General features: G+C 39.8%; 2 protein-coding genes across 3 annotated transcripts; one reads left to right on the forward strand and one right to left on the reverse strand.

Moving 5' to 3' along the window:
* The first annotated feature begins 297 nt into the window (after positions 1–297).
* Positions 298–2,717, forward strand: foxl3 (forkhead box L3). Its single transcript, XM_084938691.1, has 3 exons — positions 298–524; positions 1,265–1,433; positions 1,731–2,717. The coding sequence occupies exons 1-3, from the start codon at positions 418–420 to the stop codon at positions 2,202–2,204; spliced, it is 750 nt and encodes a 249-aa protein (XP_084794817.1). The 5' UTR covers positions 298–417; the 3' UTR covers positions 2,205–2,717.
* A 5,518-nt stretch (positions 2,718–8,235) lies between these two features.
* On the reverse strand, positions 8,236–22,451 carry tom1l2b (target of myb1 like 2 membrane trafficking protein b). Of its 2 annotated transcripts, XM_084938113.1 has the most exons (15): positions 22,320–22,451; positions 21,829–21,913; positions 21,025–21,103; positions 20,560–20,709; positions 19,124–19,258; positions 18,848–18,994; positions 17,886–18,002; positions 17,564–17,697; positions 17,343–17,394; positions 14,955–15,123; positions 13,472–13,598; positions 13,287–13,362; positions 12,475–12,534; positions 11,022–11,058; positions 8,236–10,928 (listed from the first exon to the last, which is right to left on the reverse strand). In XM_084938113.1, the coding sequence occupies exons 1-15, from the start codon at positions 22,369–22,371 to the stop codon at positions 10,780–10,782; spliced, it is 1,569 nt and encodes a 522-aa protein (XP_084794239.1). In that variant the 5' UTR covers positions 22,372–22,451; the 3' UTR covers positions 8,236–10,779. The 2 variants fall into 2 exon arrangements, with proteins under 2 accessions (XP_084794239.1, XP_084794240.1); XM_084938114.1 differs by lacking the exon at positions 12,475–12,534 and having other exon boundaries at positions 22,320–22,449.
* Positions 22,452–22,762: the final 311 nt, after the last annotated feature.

The following is a 22,762-nucleotide window of genomic DNA, read 5'->3' on the forward strand; positions in this document are numbered from 1 at the left end:
GCAGAGTGTGTAAACAAACGGCAATCAGAGGTAGGGGACTGGCTTAGAAACAGGCTCTGACCCAAAAATAAAAACAAGAAAGGTGGGAAAAAGCGTTCTTTTTCAAGAGGTTGCCGAAAATACTGGTGTTACAACGGAGGGTCGCAAGGGTTCAAAGACCTCGTAAGAGGAGGCTGCGAGTTTCGAGATCAGCAGCAGTTCCTGGAGAGCAGCTGGGACCAGGAGGGGAGGGAAAGAGGGAGGGGGGGGGCTGGAGGCAGCCGTCATCAGCAGGGCTCGGAGTGAGTGTCAGCCGGCTGAGCAGAGCATGGTGGCAGAGCAGAGCAGCAGGACAGGGTGTTGCTGCTGGGCCTTGGCCAGGACACTCAGAGGAGCCAAACACCTGGGATTACACATCAAACTTGTCAAAGTGTAGATATGTTTGACAACTCTCACTACCCCTTCAACTGTTTCAACTACGATGGTGACGGATACCCTTCTTCCAGCACGGACGAAGAGAAGAAAATGTGCAGACCGGCGTACAGGTATGGAGGGTTATTAATACAGAGTTCCTTCTTTCTTTTTCTTTTCCCCCATTTTTTGTGTATTAGTCATTATACACACAATCATACACACAAAAAGACATATTTTACATTTAGGTCCAGTTCAGTTTTCCAGTGGGACTTTTTGTCTCTCTTTACAATGTAAAGTCATAGAAAAGCAGTTTAATAATAGCTTGTTAGACAAAATGCTACTTAGAAAAATGCCTTGTGTTTTTTTGTTGTTGTTTTTATTTCCCCAGTGCTACGAATCTGACACAAAAAACTGATGATAACCTGGTTTAATTTAACTATAACTGCAACTTTAAAGTGAAATTCATTATAATACTCAAAATGTTTCTCAGAAAAATAAACCAGACTTCTTTTTTGGGGATTTTTTAAATTTATTTTTCAGCACAGCTGAAAAAACAAACTATATTTTGTCTTGTTGAGCTCACAGCCATCTATGATTGGTGCTTACAGTACTATTATTCTCCAAAATAAATTACTGTTGTTTTAACAGAATCATTGCTAAAAAAAGGGTCACTTGGAGGATCTATGTACTTTCTGATCTTTGTAAAATAAATTAAATCAATATCAAAGATAAAATATTGGACTTTTTTTTAACATATTGACAAAATATTGACAAAATATTGTCAATATTTTTTCTTCTCCCCATTTGATTGCCTCTTTTTGTCTTACTACGTTTCACCTAATGAAAGTTTGCGTGTGTGTTTGTATGTCAGCTACATCGCTCTGATAGCCATGGCTATCCAGCAAAGCCCCGACCAACGGGTCACTCTGTCCGGCATCTATGAGTTCATCATGAGGAGATTCCCCTACTACCGATCCAACCAGAGAGCCTGGCAGAACTCCATCAGACACAACCTGTCTCTCAACAGCTGTTTCATCAAGGTAAGGACCCACAGCGTGCAGGGAGAACTAAAAATGGTGCATCTCACACACAGATTTTTAGTTTCCATCAGGCTTTTTCAAGAAAGAAATGATCAGTTATTTGTATCATTGGTTTTAGTTGTATTCAATTCTGTTGTCATGATTAAGAAGCTTCCGTATACATATTTTTTACTTTCCTGATAAAGGACAGAAGATGTGTTCCTCCTATTACAGCAGCAGAATTACTCTTGCAATTATCATTATAATTATTATTATTATTATAGTAAATAAGGACATATTTTGTCTTATTTTCCACAGGTTCCTCGGACTGAGGGCAATGAGAAGGGAAAGGGAAACTTCTGGACTTTTGCCACTGGCTGTGAATCCATGCTCGATTTGTTCGAAAACGGCAACTTTCGCCGTCGCAGACGCCGGAGAAACATGAAAATTGGCCTCCGTGATTCCAGAGAAAGCCCTTTCCACTCTTTGGAGAGCCACAGCAACCAGCACACGCCCTCAGCTCGACGTCCTGAGCCCGAATCCACCCTCTGCCCATTAAACCCCGAGAGACCAAGACCCAGGCCCCAACATAACCATCTTATCCCTAACCCCACCCAGCAAGGGAAACCAGAGTCAGAGATCAAGTTCAGCATTGACTACATCCTATCCACTCCAGATCCGCCCCTGTCTGGGCTTAGATCCTCCCATGGCCCCGTGCATATAGGGCCCCCAGGGCCGCCGATACACGTTCTGGAGCCACAGCACCTGAACCTGCACTTCTGGACTCTGTAAGAGGAGAGGGAAGCAGACATTAAACTTATTTCATCACGGTCTGTGTCTGAAACTGGGAAGTACAAGGACATCTGAGGACAGGAATTCCAAGAGGAATTTTACTTGAAAATGTAAATGCAGAAACAAAATAAGGAGGTACAGTATTGTGTGGTGGAATCTAAACGAAAAAGTCTAAGAATACATGTGGGAATTCATCCAAGAGATTAACTTTGAACTTTCAGCAAAGGATATTATCATTATACTGTCTGTGGTGTCTAGTGCTGACATAGACTAGGTTTATAGTGTGTGAATGTGTGTGTGAATGGGTGGATGACTGGATGTGTAAAGCACTTTGGGGTCCTTAGGGAGTAGTAAAGCGCTATACAAATACAGGCCATTTACCATTTATAGATTTTTGTCTGTCTGTATATACACAGAAATTGTGAGCACAATTATGATGTGTGTAAAACTGCTTTAAAATGGATCAGACAAAAGAAGTTATTGGATTATGTTCAGATCAAAAGTTGATATAAAGGGGGGAAAAAACCCAAAATTGTATGGTTTGTTCTTTGAAGCGTTTCCCTTTTTTTTTTTTTACACCCTTTAATGTGGCTTACACAATTTGTTTTTCTCTATTTACACCCCAGCTCAATCTGAAATCCCTACCCAAAAAGAAAATAACAATAATGATAATAATACTAATCCCCAAAATATTTTGAAATCAGTAATAATAATAAAAATGTTTATTAATATAGGTATTTTTTAATACCTTCAATTAATGAATTATCTTATTATTTTCTACATAAAAACTGATCTGATCAGAGAAGCTCTAACATCCAAGTAAAAACATAATAATAAGTACATTACATTTCTGGTTGAAATGTTAACATTTTTCAAATTAATTTTATATTGATTTAAAAAAACATTTATTTTTGAGCATCTTTTCTTTTCTTTTTTTTCCAAAAAATCTCGTGTGAACTCTCTAAAAAATGTCTTTCTTTTAGTTACAAACAGGCCTTAGTATAACCACGGAAAATCATATAGGTGTAAATAAGTAAGTGCTAGGCTCAAATTAGCTTTAGCTTCAGGATCCTTTGTGTTCTAAACAAATCCAGATTACAAATACCCAATTTCATACACTTAAATTTGATTCATATACTATTAAAAAAAAACGTAACTTGATTTTATATTCCATTTATTGCTTTGATACCCACTAAATAATAATTGTATTCCGTAGTTTTATGTTGCTAAGTAGGCTAAATATTAGCGTGCTAACATGCTACACCCTATCAGGAGACATGATGGTCACTGGATAGTCATTGTGTAGATTGTTGGCATCCGTGGCACCGATTTCTGTTCATTTTAATTGGTCAGTTTATCTGTATGTACACTCAAAACCTGCTTACAATTAATATGCATTTTTTAAATGTTTTTTTAAGGGTTAAAAACAAGCACTAGATTAGCACCATTGCTAATGTAATTAGTAATAGCTAAGGTTTCCCAACTATGATAAGTGTCTGCTGTCAAGTAAGCCTGTTCTGGTGGAATTCAGTTATTTTAAACCTAATTTCAGCCTGCCTTTTGCAAATTCTGTTTTCACTGACCTTTTGAAATTCTGATTGACTGACACTTAAATTCTAATCCGCTCACTTATTACAGCATATTGTATTCATACACTTAAAGGAGGCCTAACTAAACAGGTCTGCCTAACATTTCTTTCCTGTACAAGAGAGATCAATCATGGCATGTTCCTGCGCTGTGGAAGGGGACATTTTTCAATTTAACCTTTCTATTATGTCTTGACTACATCAAAGGAGGGTTTCAACACACTTAACATGAGTGGCATTTAATATAGCATAACACTTGCAAGGTGAGGCCCAGGAGTGACCCTATTTAAATACCAGACCCCCCTTGCTTCTGAAGCTTAAACGGCAACACCACCCCCAGCAGCCTGCGCACACCCACAAACCCCTGACGCAGTTATAATTAAACACACCTTATGCCTCTTTTGCAAATGCCCCTCATCGATCTGTATGGTTTTTAACATTCATACGTGAGCTGCCCCCCAGCAAAAAGTCTGTGGCGGCACAAACGTTTATGGATCAGCAAGTTTCCATTAACAAAGTTGTTGATGTTGAGGCGGCTGCCGTGATGCCGCGGATATATTTGGGTAAATTAACTTAGCATAAAGTGCTTCAAGGCTAAGGGAGTCTGAGGAAAGAGAAAGGCACCAGTGAGGCCCGAAAAGTCAATGCACATATTACGTTGTCAGTGAATATATGAAAGTGTAGCTACTGGCGCGGTGTCCCAATGAATGGCCTCTATTAAATAATAATATCTGAATCCGTCTGTTTGCCTCATTCAGTCCTTTTAATATTTTGCACCAGTCATTTATAATTAATTCCACAATATTTTCCATTTACAAAGTACGATTTTGTTTGAAACTTCATTATGCCCGTACTGCCAGGTGAAATGAGCAGCTGAGGGCGAGAAACAGTGGAACTGCAGGTAGAGGAAATTGGGAAACCACTGGTCTGCAACATCAGTAACAAGTGAATTATAAACACAAATAGGTAATTTAATCTTGAGTGTTCGCAGCGACTGGATTTCACTGAGGCTGTGGTGGGAATTATGGGATTGGAGATGAATTTAGGTGTTTTGATCTAAATGCATTTTGCACCATACTGTCTAAACTCTCCTTGAGCTATGGTTGCAGAAGTGCAAATGAATTGTGGGGCAAACACTTCCAAGACATATTAGGGTATACTAACTAATGAAAAGCAGTGAAATAGCCTGAGGACCTGCACATACACACACCTCTGCCCTTTGTCGTTTGTGACGCGTGCAGAGCTGCTTTAAGACTGGAATATGCTATTATTTTCAAATGTCTTCAAGTGAGTGTCAGCAATGAGAAAATCAACATATCGTGTCAATCAGCTGCAGTTGGGAGACGTGTTTATATTTCGGCTGCATGCTCCTTCTAGGAATACAGCAGAAGTGGGAGGACTGGAAGTGACCGGGAGGGTTTTTGGAAAGAAAATGGAAAATAGGCAATTTAATGTAGTAAAGGGCTTGACATTTTAATGAAAATGCAAGCCATGAATCTTCCAGATATCTGTTTAAATATGTCAGTTCTCACGTGGCATGCATGCCAAGTTAAGTGAAGTTTTGGGGACAGCGGGGGTTAAAGGTTTGGTTGGAGGCACAAATAGGCACAAATTGCACAAACAAAAAAGAACAGGGCGCATTTTGACATAGCCGAGAACAATGTGTTCAGATACAGCGGTTTAGCAACACTTTAAACCTAACTAAGGTACTATTTAAAGCTGTTATTTTTAGCACTCCAAACACCGACCTCCTGTGCTAAAATTAAAAAAAAAAAAGAGAAGCAATGATAAAGTGGCCAAAGCTGCAGTTACTTTAAGTGTCACTTGTGGCTGGCTCCAAAAGTGAGTCAATCCCCACAGGCTTAAACGTCTAACTTCAGGCTGCATAAAAATATTTTTGGTTTCTATACCTAATCCACCCCGCCCCCGTTAAATAACCACCGGGTGTCTTTAATCGCTTTCTCAGATTTTTGTCAGGGCTTCAAGTTACGGGTGTGTCTGCTGTAAGTGTGCCAGTACACGGGGAGCTCTTTGCCGATTGCTGTCTGCAAGGCCTCACCTCTGCTTATTCCAGTTGCTGAGCCACAGTGCTGCTGGTCCCTTTGGAAGCTTTTTGATGAGTTAAATTCATCCGATTTAAACACTTGTTTTGTAGCACTAATAAGTAGGTGCATTGCATTGCACCCAAGTATGCTAGGTAGGTTTTATGTATGAGGACATAACAAAAAAATTCATCTGGTTCATATGAGGTTTTACATTTAAACAGACACTCACATGAACAACAACACATGGCTTATTACACTGGCTCATTATTTATTTCACAAGAACTGAGCTAAAATGCAGAATGCATGATGATTGCATGATTTGATTTTTAGCAGTCTCTCACATCACTATGGAGGATTTTTGGCCCACTCTTCTTTACAACATTGCTTCAGTTCATTGAGGTCTGCAGGTATTTATTCATGCACAGCTCTGTAAATGCCCCAATGCAAAATTTCATACAGGTTGGGGTCTGAATTTTGACCATGCTATTGCATGATCCAGTTTCAGCCGAGCTTTAGCTGTTGGACAGATGGCCTCACATCTGATTCTACAATACTGTAGCATACAGAGGAGTTCACGGTCAACTCTATGTGGCAAGGTGTCCGGGTCATGTGGCCATTCTATCAGCGTGCTGGACAGTCAATATCAGGCAATTTAATCCAATGTGGTGTTGTGCATTATGGCCAAATATTTCCACTTTGGTTTCCAAAGTCTTTTGGTGAAATGCTCAAAAGATTAATTTCTCCTGGTAACCTTTCCAAATACGCATGTTTCTCTCTTTTTTATTTTAAATTTGCTGTCCCAAACATCAGCCCTTAACATGCTAAATTAGACCTAAATCTTTTTTTTTTTCATATATATATATAAACATTAAATGAAAGCATTTAAAGACATTTAAAAATAGATGCTGTTTGTCATTTTTAGCAAAGGCAAGATAATTAAGAAAGAAGCTAGGCATTGTAGTTTTAAGCAAATGTTACTGTAGTGGGAGTAAATTGTGAATTTACGGAGCCCATGTTCAGCAGCAGTAGTCTCTAATGACTGTTAAGGCAGTAGCATCTGGGACTGACTTTTTCAGATAATGAAGGAGCAACAATGTAGTTTGTTAATGTTTTTTAATAGCTGTAGACAAGTATTAACTTTTGTTTTAATGGGATTTGAGAATATGGAAAATAACATCATATTTCCACTTAATACTGTTAATGTAGTGTCTATGAAACAAAACACAAAACCGTACAGCGAAAATGGATTAATACCAGCTTATTGGAATACAATATATTCTGAACCTAGAGTACACAGGTTGTTCATTATTTTGAATTTGTCCTCGAGATAAACTTTACGCAACATCACAGCAGGGACCAGAGTTAGGCATAAAGCAAAAGTGCTGCTGAGCTGATGGTCCAAGAGGACTAAAATAAAGCTGGCAAAATGACTGAGCTATCATATAACCATGTTTGTGATAGACTGTTGTAACGTGCAGTGGAACTACAACGTGCCACAGCACTGTGTCAGCACTTCCTGCAATTTATACGGCTAAACAGACCACCGTTTGCGTTTGTTTTCTTGGTAAGTGGACGTTTAGGGGTTTTGCCTGTGCCGTGACCTCAAGCATGTGTGCCATGAGGTTCCACGGTGCAGCCACCAGGGTGTGCTAGCTAACCGTCTGTGGAGACTTGAATGCCAGCTAAGTCCAAGAAAACTGGATCCTCAGTTCAGCTTTCCGACCCAGTGACTGTGCACACTCAGAGCCTCTGCAACGCATGTGGGGAAAAAATGTAAGTGAATGTGGTATTTGGCATAATTAACTCTTCGTTTGTATTGTATTGTTCCATGTCCTGTGTACTGTTTGTTTGTATATGTGTCGTTTTGGCTGCTGTTACAACCAAATTCCCCTTGTGGGACAATTAAAGGATTATTCTATTCTATTCTATTCGAAAGGCAGTCAAATACATAATCAAAGTAGTGACATGCCTCCACACAAAACAAATGACCATCTGAGACCAACACGTTGTATGTGCTACTGACAAAAATAACTGATTTCAACCATATTAGAATATCTGTCTTCCACATTTTTTCAGTGAATTTGTCGTGAAGTGTAGCCAGAGGTCTCCAACACAAAAACATCCATTTGCCTCTGAGAGAAATCCACTTTTGCTTAGCCACTCACTGTAAAAATGCTACAAAGACGTCCTGTATATTTCAGTGTTTCAGTGTGACAGACACACCCTTGTTTCTTGACCAGGAAATGCTCCAGTGACTGAAGCAGAATATGAGGGGCCATGTTTTGGGATTAGGGGATTCCCTATGAACAGCGGTAAAGCCCCATTGGTGTGGGGCCCATTGCACTCTAGGAAGAGATCGAGGTGCTGGATTTCCAGCAGACACAAAAACCACACAGCAGATCACACTGCTAATCTTTTATTAGAGATCATGCATAAGTCAAACAACACAAAGAGAAATGAGGCAACTGAGGAAAATTAGCAGTCGTACAGCACAGCCTCCATTATCGGCATTGCTTTTCGTATATTCCAGTGACTAAGAAACACGTTGTTCTTCTGCAAAGCAGGTCTGAGATGACTCTGGCAACGTTATCAGTACGCTGGGGCTCAGTTACAAATCACTGACAGAGCTCACACTGAAAAAAAACAAACAGGAGAATAACATGTATTCATTGAGCTCACATTTGGAGCTTTCTTAGTTTAATTAAAAAAAAAAAAAAAAAAAAATTAACTGAGATTAAAATGTTTCAGCGTCACACAACAGACACATAACACTAAAACAAGGAGACATAAAGGAGGGAGAAAGGAAGCTTCCCTTTCAAAATGTGCAATGATGATGCTTTGTTCAAAGTGTCCAAACTAAGTTACTTTGTGTCAGTTCCCCCCCCCCGTGCTGGTCAATACATAAAATCTATTCAATATGTATCCTTCATGAAACAAAATGAGACAAGTAGTGTAATTCTTTAACGGCTACAGACCAGTGATGAAACACCTCCATGTGTTTACCATCCTCCACTTTCAGCCACCGAGGATATCCACATACCCAATAAACCCAATCATGACAAATTAAATACACAAGCCAGCAACAACGTATAAAAAAACCAAGAAAAAAAAACTTAACTACATAAACAGAAGCCAGAAACACTAAAACACACAATTTCCCATCTCATCCCTTAACACAGCTCATTTCCCGTTTAAATTTTTCACAATAAAGTGATTTAAAATACTGATCTTTAAGAAAAAGGAAAAAAAAAAAACAAAGGAAAAGAAATAGTGCTGAATAAATTATTCATATGCTCATTAATTAAATTAGGCTAAGATTCAGCTAATTTACAGTACGAGTTGAAACGCAGCCACCAAAGTGCACACTTGTTACGATTGTGTAAAATGTTGCATTTGTTATTGTCAAGAGCAAAAAGACTAATTTGTAGCCTGACGTCTGCAGCGAGCTCATTTCTGAAAAAACAAATCACGCTTGAAAGGTCAGGCCTTTAAAGATGGCAGCGTTAAGAAATAAAAAGGAGAAATGCACAAAAATAATGTGCAAACTGCTTCTGTTTTTATTCTTTAGGACATCTGTGAATTTAGAAAAAAAAAAAGAAAAAAAACAACCCTGGATTTTAAAAATTAATGAAACACAAGAACACAATTATTAGGACATTCTTCCTTCCACATCCCAAATGAGATCGCAAACTTGGTCCTCTAAGCTCCAACTTAAAAAAATAAAATTAAAACGCATACAGCACAATCTTCCCTCAAAACACAGTTAAAACCTACAGCGAGTAAAAACTCCTGAACGACAGCAAACGTCTCTTCAGCTCCCAGCGTGCACCTTGGACAGCACTCATCAGAAAACCACTCCCATCCACAACTCCATGACACTACCTTAAGAATCCATGAAAATTAAACTTTATAGTTTACAAAACTATAGCAGCTTTCAGGCTAATGAATCTCAGCAAAATAATCTCAATAAATCTGTTGTGACCAGCAAATCATCGAAAAACTGCACGTACGTCTGTCACGGGGAATGAGAAGGCAAGGTAAGACTACACGTGTCTGGGTACGGTGCGCAATGACGCCAATCCGCAAAAAACGACATCCCTTCTTAACCCTCGTCTCTTCTAGCTTTTGTAAATAATCACATGTGTACAATTTTTGTCCCTTCTCTTGAAAAAGCTCAGCCCAATGAGGTACATCCCTACTGTCAAAGCAAGGGCAACATATATCCTTTTTCAAAAAACAAACAAAAAAACTACATTAAATTACCATCTCTTACATACTTGTGTAAGCTAAAATATACACACAACTAATAAACCCGACATTTGTCATTTACAGATATACAATTCAACTTAAGACAGACTTGCAAAGGGACCGATACAAACACCAAAACCAGAGCCTCGTAGGTATGATCAGTGCTTCTGCAATTAAGGGGGATAAGTCTGCAACAACATCCGTAATGTTTCTGCAGCGGTTTCTTTAACAGTACAAACTTTGTCTTGAGTTGAGGGATTGGATAGGAAACGAATTCCCTACTTATGACAAGGATTCTTTTTTTGCCCTTTTTTTTTTTTTATACAAATCTACATCTGCAGTCCACACCAGGCTGAAGGAGATAATTTACACCAAAGAGGGGTGGGGTGGGGTGGGGTGGGGGGAACCTGCTGGCTCACCGTCTCTAACACTGCTCATCGAGTGGGATCCATCTCATTTTGGCGTATGAAAATAGGACATTTTCTTTTCCCTTTGCGTGAGAAATTAACGGAGAGCCTTAACATAATTCTACTGATTTCATGTGCAATTTCCTGTAGTGTGGGTCGAGTAGCACTGCGATCAATTGTTAGCAGAGGTGGGTGTGATTCAGTGTCGGGTCGGTCTCTCCTAAGGTGAAGCTGCATAGCTGGTCGGGTCTAAGGCTGGAGGGGAAATCGGAGGTCAAAGCTGGGAGGTCTACGCGGCAAACAAAGTGTCCTCCGGTCTTTCTGGCTTTTTGCGGCTAGGGGTTCCTTGCACTGCTCCTGGGTTACCACTCGGGGGCGACGGTAGGCTGGGGACCCTCTCAACAGCTTTGGCTCTCTCCTCAAGGAACTTGTCAAATTCTGGGGGCAGAAACATAAAAAAAAAAAAAAAGCGTTCAAAATACAGCTGGGGGGAGCTGGAAGTGTTAGAAGAGAAGAATCACAGTGTCATACCTTCACTTGTGACGCCTTCCTCACCTTCATCTCCCTTCTGTTGAAAAAGGAAAAGCCACCATGTCACGCTGTGACAAACATTACCCACTGCAAACCAAAAGCCAAATTATGACCCCTTGACCAAAAATCTGATTCAAACCACATTAAGAAACAAACAAAACACAAAACCCCAAAACTGACTTACCCGTCAAATTTCACTCATAACAAGAGCCACTTACCCATCATTAGCATGGACCAAAGGTTGTGAAGGTAATATTAGAAGTTCTAATACACTCTCATTGCTCCCCAACCAAAACACTCGGCACGCAATCTGATAAATTTGTGCAACATAAACACAAATTTGCACAAAATAAGCACTAAAGTCTTGGAATGCATTATTACTCATTCTGGGTCACAAACACTCGCCCAGATTAGATAAATAATATCGCTCTATAACAGCTCTGGCAGTTTAGATGTTTTGGCTAAAGCAGACCTATTCTGATGGATTGTCATATACAGCATAGCAAAAGTTTTTTAAATCATGAGGTTAACATACAAACAGGTCATCATTGGAGCCAAATACTCACTCTTCAGATTGCACTATAACAAATTCAGTTTTCCTCACATAGTCATCTGAAGCAAAGAAAAAGCTTTGAGCTCAGCACCCTCCAAACACCTGATGGGCCTGACAAACGTTTTCAACTGGCTAGACTCAAAGATTGGGCAACGATGAGGAAACAGAACCACAAACTTTAAATAATATTTGAATTGGGCATATACAAAGTAGCTTAAATCACTGTTCAGGCAGTTAAACAGTATTGTTAGTGTGGCTATTTTAGCTTTCAAAACAGTTTGAGCTTATATCTAAGCAGCCTTTTATGTCACTAGTGGACCTTCAGTAAGGTGGAAAAGGCTCTGGGTTGACTGCAGTATGTTTATTACAGTATGACTTTTGCTTTAAAGATGAGAAACTGTTTTTATATCAGTTTTTTTCCTGAATTGACCACACTGCCGGGTGATGGGCTCTCAGGGACAGTAGATGAACTAAGGAGATATCTATAAGCCAGTCCAAGCTAAATAAGGATTTTGTGACTGTAACTAATGCAAAGCTACTAAAGTGTAGTAACAATGCTGAAGGAAAAAAAAAAAAAAAAAAAAAAAAAGCATAATAGGTCCACTTTAGCTCAAAATAAACAAAATGTTGCATACATTATTTGCATTCAAGACCTCATGCCATTTTGCCACAGTCTCCCATAATTATATCAGTCGCCCCTCACACAACACTGTTAGTAAAATTTCAGTGAACTAAATTAAAATGTGATTGATCAGTCAGGAAAACACCATCGAGTAAATGTGTTAATTTCAGGCTTCAAAAGCCAGTATGAAATTTTTAAAAAGGGATACGACAGAGTGAAAAAAGTAAAGAGCAAGCATAAATGAACCAAAAAAAAATAAAAAATCATGATGGGCTCACCACGTCAGTACTCAGCCACTCCTCTATGTCATCCATGACAGAGGACTGGCCTCCGACACCCTATGGGGGCAGCATCGAGACCGCCACAGGTGGCCAGAACAAAAACAAAAATGAAATCCCGCCCCAAACACAACAGAAAATGACTTAAGTGAACGTCAGTGGTAACTCAAATGCAGCTTAATACAGTTGTGAGAAAAACAAATGAATAAACCGAAATCAGTGTTTGTGATAAAGGTATGAGTGTGCAAGTCATACAAAAACAAATCTAAGTGCAGGTTAAGCTGGGAAGACAGAGCCATGCTGGTGAAAATGAATAAAGCAAGCCGCGGTGCAGAGACGCCATGGCCAAAAAACCCCATCACAAAATAAATAACTAAATATTAATAATAATAATAAAATCCTACTAGAAGCTCTATAGCATAGCTATTAATACAGCTAGCATAGCATTTCTTTCCTTTTTCCTCAGAAGATGACAAAGCTGAAAACAACTTACAACTTTAGTACTTCATGAAAGACAAGATCCATCTTAAAAAATTATTCATTTTATCAAAGAAATTAAGAAGACGATGCACAGCTCCAGTGTTCAAACCCTCTCTGTTAAGCTGTAAGATGTAAATAAACAAAGAAACTATATTTCTCAATTTATTTATTTTTTTATCAAGGGATTAGTCGCATCTAGCAGCAACAGCGCAAGGATGAAAAAGCATGTCAGGGTCAGAAAGCGCACAAACACATATTCAGTATCAAAATTCTCCGACAGACTATGACAACACCGACTTTGAATTAAGACCCAAATTGTCACTGAGACTCACCCCTCCAGCAGCTGTCTGTAGAACATCCAGAGTGGGAGGAAGGCCTTCAGCGGCCTGGGTGTTTTCTGATGCAGTACTGAGACAAAACACATACAAGAAAATGTTATTTTCCCACTTTTAACAGAAATAAAAAGGAAGTAGGTTAAATGCCAAACTAAATTTGCCACTCCTCATTGGATTCTTACACCTTCTGTGGCTCTGACATGGTTCCGGTTCTGGTTTGAGCAAACACATCAAAGTCATCCTGGGCAGGTGGAGGCTTACAGCTGGACAGGGAGCTCAGAGTACTGCTCACACTGTCTGCTCCCATGTCTGGAAGAGACAAAACAAACAAACCACCTTAACATCAAGCTAACAAACTGCACAGAAGAGAATCAGACTCAAAATAAAAGTAAAGAGAAAAAGGTTGTTTCTACTGAGATTCATTTTAAGAACAGTTTGGATCTGAACAATCGAGAACTAAAGTTATCTGTTGATTTATTTTTGACAGTCTTACATCAAACTAACTGTCTGTTCTGTGTGTGCATGTACCATCGCATCAGACCACACAGATCCCTTTGCGCTATGGGAGAAATTAAGCTTTAGCTTGTATACACAGTAAAAGCTGCAGAAGATAAAGGAGAGCAGAGTGTGTAGACTCAGTAGTGATGCCTTCAGTGACACCCACATGACTGAGTGGTGGCACTGACAGCAGCAGGTACAGGAAAACAACTGACAGTGAACAAGAGTTATATGGTACATTAGTGATAACTCGAATTTTGTGAGTTACTGAATTTCACTGTTAATGGCTCCATATTATAGTGGTTTACACAATGGGCTTTTCCTTGAATTACACTGTTAACATTGTAGTGAGCTGCAAGTCTTTCCAGAGAGAGATTACTGAGACAGCTTGAAGTTCTCTGCACACACAATGAAGGGGAGCTTCACTCTCTGCACACCTACCTGAAGGAACCCTGGGTATGGTACCCACTGCACCCACAGTGTCACAACTTCACTAGGCTAACGTGAATTTAAATAAAGCACAACATGAGAAAAATAACTATATGGTAAATGGCCTGTATTTGTATAGCACTTTACACTACATTCAGTCATTCACCCATTCACACAAAGCTACACTGTAGCCACAGCTGCCCTGGGGCGCACTGACAGAGGCGAGGCTGCTGGACACTGGCGCCACCAGGCCCTCTGACCACCACCAGTAGGCAACGGGTGAAGTGTCTTGCCCAAGGACACAACGACCGAGACTGTCCGAGCCGGGGCTCGAACCGGCACCCTTCCGATTACAAGACGAACCGCCAACTCTTGAGCCACGATCACCCTTAGACTGATGTCTTTACCTGTTCTTTGTTCGGAGGCTGGCCTGTATTTGGTTGTGTAAATTATTACAAGAGAGCCGGGAGTTTGTTAATCAACAGCACTTATCTGAAGAACAACATTAACTCTAACAGATCCAGACCCCCCCCCCCATACTTCAAGCCTTAGATGCTGAACCACCTACCAATCACTAACTTGGAAATTAAGTTTCTGAGTTTTGCTCCAATCCAAGCCCATATGACTACATGACATGAATTCAGCAATATGTTCTGAACAGGTTTGTATTTGAATATACAGTGTAATGCTGTAGCTAAAAATGTAACTATTGACTGTTTCGAGGGATTTAGTGCATACCGAGACCAGCCAAGCGGGAGGCCAGAGTAGCTGGGGAGGAGGGCCTTCCTGCAGGGGCTGTGACAGTGGGAGGCAAGCTGGTTGGGGCTGCATTTGGCATATTGCTCACCACAGCAGGGGAGCCTGGGCCGAGATCTATCAGGTTGTCTTCTGTAGCCTCACTGAGGACCTGGATGAAGGAGAAATGATGAAACAGTTTCAGGTAAAAAAAATCAAAGGATTTATGATTTTTCGTATATGAGGAGCAAAATAATTTTGGTGGGGAGGCTATTAAAGGCAGGGTTATTCAGTACTTAGCTTTTTAGTTTAACAGAACAAATGTGGGGGGAAAAAACGAAAGTGTTTAGCTTCAGGAGAGCATGAAAAATGTCTGTGACTCGGGGCAGCAGCAAATCAACTCAATTTCTGCAAAACAGTTTCTTAAGGGGGTAAAACAACACAGTTTTATTCTAGAGAAATAGTTATGCTTCAATTCCACTTCATATAGGACAAATGCCAATCAGGCCATTTATCATGAACGTAGAGTGATGAAAAGAACCCCCTTAAGAAGGCAGAAATACAGCGGGCAGGGGGGAGGGTAGACTGAATCTTTGGGCTCTGTGAAACTTTCTCTGTTAAGACCAATTTGCAGATCTCAAACCCTGACGGTCTGAGATGACAGAAAGCCAATATGACAGTGATTCTAGGGCATACATTCATTTAGGTGCCATCTTAAGCTCATGTCGCTGTCAGCCTGCCTCCAGGTTTCACATATCATTGGCTGCAGACTGAAAACATACCATATGGTTAAAAAGGTACCGCTGAATGCTGGCCCCATGTTCTTTAGTCATGTATTGAATGTCACAGTTGGGTGACTGATCATTTAAAGGGGGGAGGTGACAATATTTTCATACTTGCCTGTTTCAGCTAGCCAAAGTAACAGAAGAACAGAAAAGAACAGAAAGGAAGACACAGTGAATACCATTAACATGCCTGTGTATGGACAGACTGTAAGGGCATGATAGCTGTGGGAGATATATCATGCCTAAACGATCTGAAACCCACTAAGGTGGTGATACTTCTCCAACAGAAGATTCCCTTTTTTAGCACAAAATATTACGTTATCAGATCTGTCAGTTAGTTACTGTAGTAGGATTTGTGTGGAAGTTAGAGGGTAGCTTGGCCAAACTTAGAGGTAATAAAGGTTTGGGATAAATCAGGATCCAGGAAATTCAAAAGGACTTTTTAACAACTTGATATTTCAAGTCACACCATGTGAAATTCTCCAGAAAACATAAACAAATCCAAATTCAATTATTTCTTCTATGAAGGAAATTTCCAGCTTTGGCAGCGGTTTACAGCCTCACACTCATTTTGAATCCCATTGATTATAATTAATGAAAAAAAAAACAAAAAAAAAACAAACAAAAAAAAACACACAACTATTATTCTGTTTTACAATAGTGTTCTAACTCACTGTGCCCCAAAAATGCACCTTTACAACTGTTTGTGTCCCTCCTTAAAAGCCTAAACTCGCTCTATGTTTAATTCAGTTCATTTATAACATATATTAATTCACTTTGATATATTTTTAATGTTTTAACTGAACAAATCGATGATGTTTCTAAACGTAATGTGCAATCGTGTCAATACTTGCCCAACCCTACATTCTACTATAAGCAGGTCCAGTCATGTGATCGATGGCATATTAAGTTAAGGAAGCAGCAGAAAATAAATTTGCTATTTAAACACTGGTTTTTTTTTTACTGATAGGTTTGAAACACAGCAAGGCAGTAATGTACTTCAGTGACTAATGTATAGACGTATGCAAGCCTTAAATAAACAACACACTGCTGTTAGATATTGTTCTGGAGCATACTGCTTTGCGTCTTGCAAAGCAAAGACTGGGCTGCTTGTTTTATTGTAATGTGCAATGAATAAAATACAAGCAGCCCAGCTCCAGCGCAACAGCAATTAAATTTGCATTCTCTGCTGTATAATCATGGTCTTTGTTTCACTTACTCCACAGAACTTAAATACAGCAGGTCTGCTTGAACTATAGTGTAGAAATGCAATCTGACACTTGAATGAGAACAGAAAATCTAAACTAAATATAAATGTCTTCAAAGATGTCTCTATATTTTATTGTGAAACCAACTGCATGTGTCTTTGTTGGGTTTCCATTTAATTAGGCATGTACATCTAGTAAACAGCTGACAGGTTTTGACATATAAAGACGGCACAGGAAAGCCTGACTGGTAATGTTAACATGCACATCCACACTGCAGACACTGAAAGGTGTGGATGTCCAAGAATGCACAAAATAAACAGTGCAAATTAGCTCAAAACATTCGGAGAGGAAATCCAGGAATTTTAAGTGTGATGCGATCACACTATGAGCTGACTCACCCCATTGTTTACACCCTGAGCTGAGGACCTTCCAGACCTGAACCTCTCATACCTAAAAGCAACAAACAGATAGCATGAAAGGAAGGAATAAAACAACTGTAGTTTACCAAACTCAATTTGTGCTGAGAGGGTAAAAACAAGTTTGGCTACTTGCACGTTCTTGCACCCAAAGACCAGTTTACACCTGCATTTGCGCAACATGTTTGCCTGCTTTTTCTAACCTTTCATAGCGGAGGAAAATGTTGTTGAGGTCGTCATTGACATGCAGCAGCTCCTCCGTTACTGCCTCATTAGAAACACAGGAGATGAGCTCCACTATTCTCTGCTGCATAGCTCTACAAGTCCTGTTGAGCTCCTACACAAAACAAATGTACACAATACAAATGCTTATAAAAACACACGTATGCAAACGGATCGCAGTCTGCTTTTGAGTCACAGTTGTACATGCCGGCCTAAAAAAAATGTAATAAATAAAGTTTTTACATTTGTTAATTTACAGATACATTTTTATTTTTTGTGTTATGTGAGTAAGTGGTGTCTTGCCTGTAGCAACTCGTAGTCTGAAGCATCCTCCTGTCCTGGCACCATTTCTGTCAGCATCTCTGACATCACTTTAGTGTTTCCACGAACAATGTCCAACTCACTGCGTAGCCGGGAAATCTACATGATAACAGTGCAAGTTCGCCTAAATGCTAGCACTTGGAAACTGGGTGATTTAAAAAAACAAAACAAAAAACTAAAAAAGTAAAGCATAAATTACCTTAAGTAAAAGTCAATTTTATATTATTTCCATACATTTTAATTTAAAAACACACAAGTATTACTGTGGTAGCGAGGAAAACCACCAGAGAATGATAATTGCGGAAGTATAAAGGTGTGTCCCCTTCAAGATCATCTCTTTGTGCACATTTGGACTGCTTTCTGCTTCCACTGTTCACTCTTGGACTTTGAAAGCAAACACCAACCTCTGTTTCAAGAGTGAGTGGTTTGCATTTGAAGGGCAGCACACGTGCTTGTTTTTCTGACATTCATTAGATTGTAAACCGGGGATTCCTTGCATAGTAACCTTCAGCTGAAAAAGGCTGAACAGCAATGATGGTGAACGTGCTTTCAAGTTGGGTGGGGGGGACCTTTGGATACACACATACTCATGACTCATCACTCACCAGATATACCTCCATGTGACTGATAATCAAGTTTAAGGATGACCACTGCGACACAGTGGAGAAGCCCAGCAGAGGCTTAAAGTCAAAGGGACGCAACAGGACTTCTAGGAAGCAATCTATATTTATCACCTGCACTGAAACCAGTCCAGAGGTGCATAAGAAGATGACCTCGAAAACTGGAGGTGAGGCAATTCAAAATTACAGAAAGATCGTTAATTGGGCAGATTCTTGGAATCTTCATGGCGTACACTTGAGAGCAGATATTAAAAGGAAAAGCGTAGAATATCGTTGTTTTGTAGGACGGTTGTAGAAAATGTGGTCATAGGATTACCACTGTACCTGTTCGGGTGTGGGATTAATGGCTCCGGAGGCATGAATGTTGGGGACTTGAGGGGTGGTGTAGACTGGTGGCACAGAGTGTTGTGTGGGCTGAGTAGTGCTGCTGTGCTTGTGTAAGGTAGAGTCACCCTCCGGAGCAGTGGCTGACTAGAAACAACAGAGAAGGTGATAACAAACATATCATTAGGCAACATGTTACCTGGGAACGTAATCACACCAAATAGTTCTGGCAAAGAAACTTTAGCAAACTAGGCTGCCAAGCATGAGCTCTCCTACACGCTGAGGTGTATGTATAGGTGACAGTGTCTCCAGCTCTGACGTTGGGAACTCAATGCCTTTTCTCTTTAGCTCCTCGTAGATTTGAACCACACCCGTGAGGTCAGGACTGCTCCTGAATGCATCGGCCCACGCCTGGATAAAGATAACAGAGAGTAAAAAGAGTTAAAAGAAAAGAGAAATGAGCGTGACCGACTGAAAAAAAGAAATTTAAACAATGGATAAAAGGGAAGGCTGACAAGGCAAACAAAGCAAATGATGCGCAGACAGTAAAAGGAGTCCGTTCTCTGATGATATTTGTTTGTCTTCCCTGAATACATTCAGCGAACAAACTACAAAGCGTTTGGCTTCGCTCTTACCAGAGGGTAAATTGGGCTCGAGCCATTACAACAGCTTAAATACAAGACAACACAACAGCCCGAAATAAATGCAGGTTACCAAAATAATCATAGAGCTTTTGACTTTAAACTTGTAAAAGCTATGAAATGTGCACACTTGCCAACTTTTATCAACTTCAGAGTGCACACATTCATCCCTGAGAGATGAAACAGGTGGTTAGGGAGCTGCACCAGCACAACCGCAGTCTGCTGCCCAGCTGGATTTTACCTCTCTTACTAATGAAAATGTCAACAACACTCCAGCTGCTGCACGAAGGGAGTGTTACACTATAAATATTTCCCATGCACTTTTCCCAGTTGACCTTCAAGTCATAAACTGGTTTCTCTGACTACTAAATAAACAAAAAAAAAAAAAAAAAAAAAAATCATCAAGCTTCTCTCTCACAACTACTGTATGCTCGTGCTCCTCCTCCATGCTGTAAGCTGTGGTCATACAGCATCCCTGATGGAAATAACAGCAACACACACAAACCTTGCTGGGTTATCTGAGCTCTGACAGGTAACTAGAGCTGCTGCTGGCTGAAGCCCTGGAGACAGTGTGCCTTACCTGAGACTGTGCCTGGGGATGAAAGACCACCTGGGCAGCCACCACAGTCGCAACAAAATCCACAAACCGACTGAGTCACAAATGACTAGGTCTCTCACAGTGACGTACATCGTTGCAGAAGCAAATATATTAAGGATGCGTGGTTGGTGAAATTTTGGGCCCTTATGATACAGATGTTTTAAATAATAATTTGATGCTCATTTAGTTTTCTTTAAGGGTTTCTACCACATAGTGTCTACATATATAACACAGCTGAGGTGAATCTCAATATTTGTTGGGAATTTACTAGGTTACCTTATTAAAATGCAATATTTAAACAAGGTTGAACATAATTTGGTCCTCCCCCACATATACACATGCTACTTTCCCTTTGTGCAGAGCTCCACATACACTGTGCACTCTCTCTGGAAGTTATATATTGTCATAAAAACAGGGAAAAAAACAAATACACGAGAATGCAAACTTTGTGCTTTCAGTTCTGCCGTTCTTACCTGAATCAGGGCGAGTACTTTATCTTGAACAATGGTAGGTGGGTTGTTCTTGGGAGAGATAATTTTAACAAGCACGCCATCAACGAAGTCTCTGCTAGTCACTAAAGCGTGGAAACGATGGCCACAGTTCTTCACGCACGTCTCCAGAACCTGACAGATGCACAGACGCCATCATTGAAATAGCTCCTCTTACAGAGAGGTTCAGAAGTTTTGGAGCCAAGATACAAAGTGGACATAATGTGTTGGACTAAAAACTGCAAATGCAAATTATGTTATGCAATCAACTTAATACTGATAAATGCAATCATAATACTTTTATTTATGTTACCAATAAATGCCAAAACAAAGCACCTTTGACCAATTCATTTGACTGTTATATAAGGAAAACTGATATCAACGTTATATGCTAATATATTATATAAAAAGCATACATTAGCTGCTCTCCTCCTGCTCATGTGAACTTACCGTTAAAGCCAGCATTACTTCCCTATAGTTCCGATTGCCATTTAGCCTTTTCTTCATTGCTCTAATGGCATCCTTTGGCCTGCATACACACATACAGACACAAGTCAAAACCCACATTAAACACACAAAAATACCACACTATAGCATGCCTGCCTGGTGTGCTTTTAAATGGACTATGAAAACATGTCCCACAGAGAGGGACACATGATTTCTAATAAGCTGATAAATTAAAGCTTAAGCTGCCATTTTCAGTGGCACTGACAAGACGTCAGACACTGTGACAAACATTAGAAAGTTGAATATCAGAAGCATGAGTCAATAATTCTTTGATGCTGTAGCTGTTCTGCTCTAAGAAGTAAATTATTAACTTTGTCTCTATTTCCAACAGAGCAAACACGCCTTGCATAAGTGGATGTGTTACACCCACTGCATTCCTCATAGACAAAAGACAAGCAGACTTCTTATTACAGTACACTTCTGTAGGTTATAGCCACCTAATCTTAAGTGCAATCCACTGATCAAACGTGGACTTCACACACCAGTTGCACACGTTCTGTACAAGGTTAATGAAGCAAAGAGATAAGAAGTGAGGCCTCGCATAAATCTTCCTCATGCAGCCAGGGCTAGACTGGCTCACTTATGATTCGATGGTAGAGAAAAGGGGAAAAGATGAAGTACTTGATCGTGTTTGCAGCACTCCACAATGTAAAAATCACAGGCCGGTAAAACCAAACCAGTGCACAGTTTAAACAGAATTTAATCAACACCTATGTGGTTATTCATTGATTTTCACAAGGTACTCACCCATCCTCTGTTTCATTGATGATGTCACATATTTCCATGTTGAGAGTCCAGTCTTCACTTTGTAGGGATCCATCAGTGGCTCTCTCTAAAACACACATGTACTTACATAAGGAAATCATCTTAATAACGTCTTAAAAACTGCGCCCCGAATATATGACGATGGCTGTTGGCTAGCTGTTAGCTAACTTAGCTGCTTGTCATTATTACAGATGCACACGTAAACGGCTTGTGCGACACAGGTAATGGCGTAATGGCACAAAGCACACATTAAATTTGTTAACGAGAGAGCTTACACAGTGACAGCAAATGTTGTAACTAATAGTTAGCTAGGCGGCTAACGGTGGCTTTCCAGCTGTAGAGAACTCATTCAGGGACATTAGCATGCTAAAGATAGCAAACCCGTAAATGACTATTACATAAAATAGACACCTCTCTAAGATATACATATACATCTCTCCACAATGTCCTCCCCTAAATAATTATTTGCGTACCAATGCAATGTCCCACTGGCGTAGTGTAAGGATTTCCCAAAATGAACTCCATCTTGCTCGACAACAAACAAGTCAGTCCATGGGTTGATAACGATGATACTTGAGGAAACGTCCAGCAAGTCCCGCCTACGCATCAACGTAATTGGGTGAAAAAATCCTATGCTCCAGTGTGATTGGACAGCAAGAACAACCATTATGAGAGTTGGGCGATTGTAAATAAAGGGAACCTTTAATTCCCTTTATAAACCAAACTGATATCTTATGGAAGTAGCATTAGCTCTTCTGTTGGTTAATGCAAACTTTGAATTGTTATTTTACGTTTTTACCCATTCCTGGTATTTTTTAAAAAATATATCTATATATTTATTTTAATTTATTATGATGATGATTATTAGTTAACTATAGAAAATATTTGTCTTTAGTTATCTTTATCACTATAAAAG

Source organism: Perissodus microlepis, chromosome 8, assembly GCF_051167445.1.
Source record: "Perissodus microlepis isolate ML-2025 ecotype Zambia chromosome 8, ASM5116744v1, whole genome shotgun sequence".
NCBI lineage: Eukaryota > Metazoa > Chordata > Actinopteri > Cichliformes > Cichlidae > Perissodus > Perissodus microlepis.